This window comes from Meriones unguiculatus, chromosome 3 (genome assembly GCF_030254825.1).
Source record: "Meriones unguiculatus strain TT.TT164.6M chromosome 3, Bangor_MerUng_6.1, whole genome shotgun sequence".
In the NCBI taxonomy this organism is placed as follows: domain Eukaryota; kingdom Metazoa; phylum Chordata; class Mammalia; order Rodentia; family Muridae; genus Meriones; species Meriones unguiculatus.
In genome coordinates this window covers 166,883,936-166,889,759 of record NC_083351.1, presented here as the reverse complement: position 1 = coordinate 166,889,759, position 5,824 = coordinate 166,883,936, and the positions used below count along the sequence as shown (strand labels likewise).

Sequence of the window (5,824 nt, the reverse complement as noted above, 5' to 3'; positions counted from 1 at the left end):
TGTTCTTTCTCACTCCACAAGATCATCTGCTCTCACAATTGCATTGTTCTCCATGTCAATTCAGCCTCCTAATTCCAACTCACTAAACATCATTTTGTTTCCAAAATTATGAAGAGTGTCTGAAGTCCTGAGTCGCCAGCATGAGAGATTGGTCCCAAGCCTTTTATTTCTTCCAATTTTCCAGAAGTCCTGTTTGCCAATTACTGTCACCTCTGCTGGCAAACACAGAGTCTGAGTTCTTGGCCATAGACAGAACGCTCTCCACATCTAGAGCAAATAAGTGTAGCAAAGGAGATGTACTTGGGCTGTCTTATGGCCCTGAGTCTATCTATTTCCTCTGCACAGAGTTGGGTAAATCTCTCTGTGGAGATATAACCCAACTCATCATAGCACTCCAGCGGGGCAGGGTACTGTTCCACATTCATCTTGCTCAAGTTAGCTGTGTGCTGCAAAAGTTTCCTCAGGTTGTGCATGGAGAAGTAATTGTCATAGAAACTGACATTGGCCAGCTGAGAGCACTTGCTGAGGGCAGGTATGAGCATAGTGAGATGAGAGTCTGAAATCCAACAAGCCTTCAAGTCCAGGGATTGCAAAGTGTCTGCCACATTCTCTAGGAGGATTTGGAGAGGCCTAAGATCCAAAGACGTTAAGCCCACATGTTTCATGTCCAGATGTTTCAGCTGAAAGAGCTTCGGGCACTCGGACAAGGAATTCAGGTCTGACTGTGAAAGGTTGCAGGAGGTGATGGACAGGGTCTCCAACGGAGCCATCAGGCACCTAGAAATAGACAAGGAGATTATTTCTGGAAAATGGTGTTGGAGAATATGGGTGGTATTTAAACAGAGGTAGAAAGAATTCGGTGCCCAAGGTCAGTTTGACCAAATAGCAAGGACACTCTCTAAGATGCTTCTTGTTGGAATCTGCTCAGTCAAGACAAACCCACCCTTCCTCTCTTTAGCCTCACTCTCAAGCAGAAAACTGTTCAGCCCATAAGCACAGAAAACACTCATAAGAAATTCCAAACCACGAGTCTGAGAGATCTTTTCATCTTCTGCTATCTTCTTCAATTTCTTTCTTCCGAGACTTGAAGTTTTTCATACAAGTCTTTCACTGGCATAGTTAGAGCTACACCAAGACAGTTTATGTTTTTTGGGGGCGATTGTGTTGTTTTCCTAATTTTTTTTTTAGCCTGTTTGCCTTTTGAATACAGAGGAATACTGATTTTCTCTTTTAGTAAATTTTGTATCTAGCCACTTTCCTTATGGTGATTTTCAGCTATAGAATTTGCTGGAAGATTTTTGGGGTCACCCGTGCATACTATCATATCATCTGTGAATAAATTCAATGCAGATCCTATCAAAATACCAACAAAATTCTTCAGACCTTGAAAGAATTTTCAGCAAAACAAAAAACCCGGAATAGCTAAAACAATCATGTACAATAAAAGATCATCTGGAGGTAGTTCTATCCCTGAATTCAGGCTGTACTATAGAGCAATAGTAATAAAAACTGCATTGCAAAGGCATAGAAACAGACTCTGCGGTCAGTAGAAGCAAATAGAAGATGCATAAAAACCCACACACCTATAGGCATTTGAGTTTTGACAAAGAAAAACCATACAATCGAAAAGAAGACAGCATCTTCAACAAATGGTGCTGGTCTTACTGGATGTCTACATGTAGAAAAATGGAAATAGATTCACATTTATCACCCTGAACAAAACTCAAGTCTAAGTAGATCAAATACCTCAACATAAACCAGACACACTAAATCTATAGGAAGGAATATAGGGGAAGAGCTTTGAACTCAATGACACAGGAGATATCTTCCTGAACAGAATACCAATAGCTCACGCCATAAGATCAACAATCAATAAATGGGATCTCATGAAACTGAAAAGTTCTGTAAGGCAAAGAACATTGTCAACAGAACAAACAGCAGACAACAGACAGGGAAACAATCTTCACCAACCCTACATCTCACAAATCGCTAATGTCTAGAATCTATAAAGAACTTAAGAACTTAAGCACCAAGTATCCAAACAAAAAGTAGAAATGGGGTACAGGGCTAAGCAGAATTCTCAACAGAGAAATACTGAATGGTGGAGAAACATTTAAAGAAATGCTCCACATCTTTAGTAATCAGGAAAATGAAACTCCAAATGACTCTGAGATTTCATCTCATACATGTCATATATGGCTAAGATAAAAAACTCAAGTAACAGCACATGCTGGAGAGGATGTGGAGAATGGAGAACTCCCCTCCCCTCGATTGCTCGTGGGAGCACAAACCTGTACAACCACTTTGGAAATCAATCTGGCACTGTCTTAGAAAAGTGAAAAGAGCCCTTCCTCAAGAACCAGTGATACCACTCCTGGGCATACACCTGAAAGATGCTCCACCACACAAAGGCCTTTGATCAACTATGTCTATGTTTATAACAGCTTTATTTATAATAAACACAATCTGCAAACAACCTAGATGTCCCCCAACCAAAGAATGGATAGAGAAATTACAAAATTTGCAAGCAAGTGGATGGACTGGAAAAGGTCATCCTGACTGGGGTAACCCAGAAGAAGAAAGACACTCATGGTATATACTCACTTATAAGCAGATATTAGCTATGTAATACAAATAAACATTCTAAAATCTACAGACCTGAAGAAGCTAAACAAGGAGGAACCTAGTGAGGATGCTTAAATCTCACCCAGAAGGGCAAAAAGATAGAGACTGCAAGCAGTTGAAGAAAGGAAAGAGGAAGGGAGGCTACCATAGATGTCCTCTGAAAGACTCCACTCACCATGGGATCAAAGCAGATGTAGAAACACACAGCCACTATTTGGGCAGACAACAGGGAGTCTTTTGCAAGATGGTGGGATAGACTCAGATAGTACAGGAGCCCCGGGAAGAAAACAACAAAGCCCAAAACTCTTGGGCCAGGGGAGCCTACAGAGATTGATGCACTAGCCAAGTACCATTCATGGAGAAGAACTAGACCCCCTGCTCAGATGTAGCCAACATACAGATCAGTCTCCAAGTGAGTCCACTAATAAGAAGAGCAGGAGCTGCCACTGACATGAACTTGGTTGCCTGTTGTTTGATCATTTTGCCCTGGCAGGGTGGCTTTACCAAGCCACAGAGGAAGAGGATCCAGGCATTCCTGAGGAGACTTGATAGGCTAGGGTCTTATAGGAGGGGAGGAGTCCCTTTTTCAAGGTACTAGAAGAAGGGGATGGTAAGAAAGAAAGATGGAGGGTGAGATTCAGGAGAGATGAGAGAGGATACTGCAAAAAGGATACAAACTGAATGTATAAACTGTAAATGATAATAATAATAATAATAATAGAAGATAAAGAGAGGAATTTCCAACCCATGAAAGTCCTGGCAGGCTCTAGGGATACTTTCTGTGAGCTCACTGAACTCTGCATTCCATCAATGCCTCTGCACAGTCACTCTTAATAACATTTAAATCCCACATTAGCCACATTGTTCCATGCACTCAGCTCTACTTGAGCTCAAAGCATTTAAACCATGTGAAATTCGGGACAGACTGAGGCTGCTCTCACAGATCTGAGCACAAAGCTCGCTTCCACACTGTGTTGGTGAGTCCCCTGAATCCTGACTACATTCTTCCCTTCCTGTTTCATTTCCATTGGATTGGTGGGCATGATTCCAAGAAGAATTACAATCCATCCATACTAGATCTGACCTTCAGGCCTTTGATTCATGACTGGGCATTTGACACCATGATTCATTATACATGGAAATAATACATGACCTTCATATTCTAATGTGGCTTAAATATTCTACCCAGTGACAGGCAGGCATCATGTACCACTAATCCTTAAAATTATGAAGAAATGTCTGCTCTGGCAGCTGACCCAGCCCTCATACTTACTTACCCAAGAACCTGTTTCAGGTGGTCTCTAAGAAAGTACATGCCATTCATGGAGAGGTGCTGGAGACAGTTGAGTTTGGAAAACTGAGAAATGAAATTCCTGACACACTTCTCTTCTCTGTCTGTTGTTCTGTTGCCAATCAGGAACACAGTCTTGAAGATGGAGGCCAGCAAGAGTTTGCGAAGATTTCTCATCTGGCCCAGGTAGGGAGTAAGTTGTAACAGCTTTAACAAATCCCAACTGAGCATGTTCAGTTCCAATTCCTCAATATACTCCAGATGGAAGACATTCAAGACCTCTCGGATAACATAGACAGGAAGAGCCCAGATCTTCATCTCCATACAGCAGAACTGTATGGAGCCCTTTCTCTGGTGGGCCCAATGCAAGAAGCATGCTTGCTTTTCATTCAAACAATACATAAGCCAAAGGTCAGCTACCACCTTCAGGCGCTGCCTCAGTGCATATCTGGGAAGGACCTTCACTACTTGCTGCTCATCCAGGGTCTCTGCTGAGCAGTCACCATCCTCTGCATCAGCCCATATGCTCCAGAATTCATGGTGCTTCTTCCGCAGGTCAAGAACCTGAAGTTTTCCCCTCCTGTAGGAAGACATGAGAACTGTAGGCTACATGTCAAGATTGAATACTGACTCAGCATTTCCTCCTCTAAACTCAGCTCTAAATCCTCCACATTCTTTGTGTTTTTCAGCAGCCAGTGTCCAGCCTGCATTAACTTTCCCTGAGCTGCACAGGTAGTCCTGATAACTTTCCTTCCTCTAAATGACTCGATTTCTCCTTAGTCCCAGTACTAGTGATTGTGGGAACACCAGGGAAACATCATTTCACTGTCTGCATGCATCTCCAAACTCTGATCATAGTCAACCTTCCTTAGGACAAGCAAAGAACAGCTTGCAAGGGCCCTGTATCTCTATCTAGTGGTCTATCAGAAGCCTCATGTGGAAGCCATATCCCTAAACCCACAATCTCTTCCCTCTTATCTATGGGCTCCATTCTACAGTACTTGCTTATTGCTTACCTGGAGTGAAACTTTCTTTGCAGCCACGTGTCTACTCCTGCTAGAACTGCCTGCAAGGTTTCCAAGTCAGCAGTCTTCATCAATGCCCCCACAGGGAGACAGGGGAAAGGCCAGGCTGCCACCATTGCCTTCACAGTTGTAGTGTGTCTGCCAGTCAAGGCCTCCTTGAACAGTGCTGGGAAGAACACCATGGGCAGTTTGTCCAGAGCTGACATGTCCAAGGTCTCATCTCTCAGCAGAGCCTGCATTGCCAGCTTCAGGAGTGTGGGTGGAGTCTGAGCACTCATCCTGGAAGGTCTTCAGTCAGAAGGATCCTGGGGAGGCATTTAGGAGAGAATACATTCTCAACATCAATTTTGGAAAACCCCCTCACCATCACAGGAACCACTGAAGGTCAGTGTTACTGCTCTGGCAGTGGTAGAGACATCAGTTTAATCCATTGTCCTCAGTGGAGATCTCAAAACAACCTCCCTCACTGATATCACCAGGAGCCTCTTACAAGGACACCCAGGGTTACACATTCCCCAGTGTTCCATCCAACCCTAACCAAAGCCCCAGTCAATCCCATCCCCACTGGGCAGGGGTCCCCAGCATTCTGAAAGATGGGTACCATCTTTGTGTGCCAACCACACATAGATCATGTCACAAGTCCCCAAACACAAAGCTTGGGAAATTTACACACACAACCTACCCATAATTTTTCTAAAACATGGAACCTCTCTGGGAAAAACTGAGATGATCCTGGAAACTATGGTTGGTACTCCATCCTGTATTACTTAAAGTTATGTCAAAAACCTGAATTGAAATCCAATCTGTGTCTTCAGTAGGTTCATCTGAAGACACAGGAATGAACAATCCTGTCACAGAAAGTCATCAAAGGGAACTGATAACA

At 43.3% G+C, this 5,824-nt stretch overlaps 1 protein-coding gene across 1 annotated transcript; it reads right to left on the bottom strand.

Moving 5' to 3' along the window:
• Positions 1-206: 206 nt before the first annotated feature.
• LOC132652894 (PRAME family member 12-like) lies at positions 207-5,219 on the bottom strand. Its single transcript, XM_060378834.1, has 3 exons — positions 4,933-5,219; positions 3,903-4,496; positions 207-777 (listed from the first exon to the last, which is right to left on the bottom strand). Exons 1-3 carry the CDS (start codon positions 5,217-5,219, stop codon positions 207-209), a joined length of 1,452 nt encoding a protein of 483 aa, XP_060234817.1.
• Between the last annotated feature and the right edge of the window lie 605 nt (positions 5,220-5,824).

What these genes read in the sequence shown, in the direction of transcription:
- LOC132652894 (XM_060378834.1), bottom strand. Translation starts at nt 5,219, where the DNA reads ATGAGTGCTCAGACTCCACCCACACTCCTGAAGCTGGCAATGCAGGCT. An exon ending in CAAAGAAAGTTTCACTCCAG is followed by an intron (nt 4,497 to 4,932) that starts GTAAGCAATAAG and finishes GTCTTCCTACAG; the next exon opens with GAGGGGAAAACTTCAGGTTC. An exon ending in CACCTGAAACAGGTTCTTGG is followed by an intron (nt 778 to 3,902) that starts GTAAGTAAGTAT and finishes GTCTATTTCTAG; the next exon opens with GTGCCTGATGGCTCCGTTGG.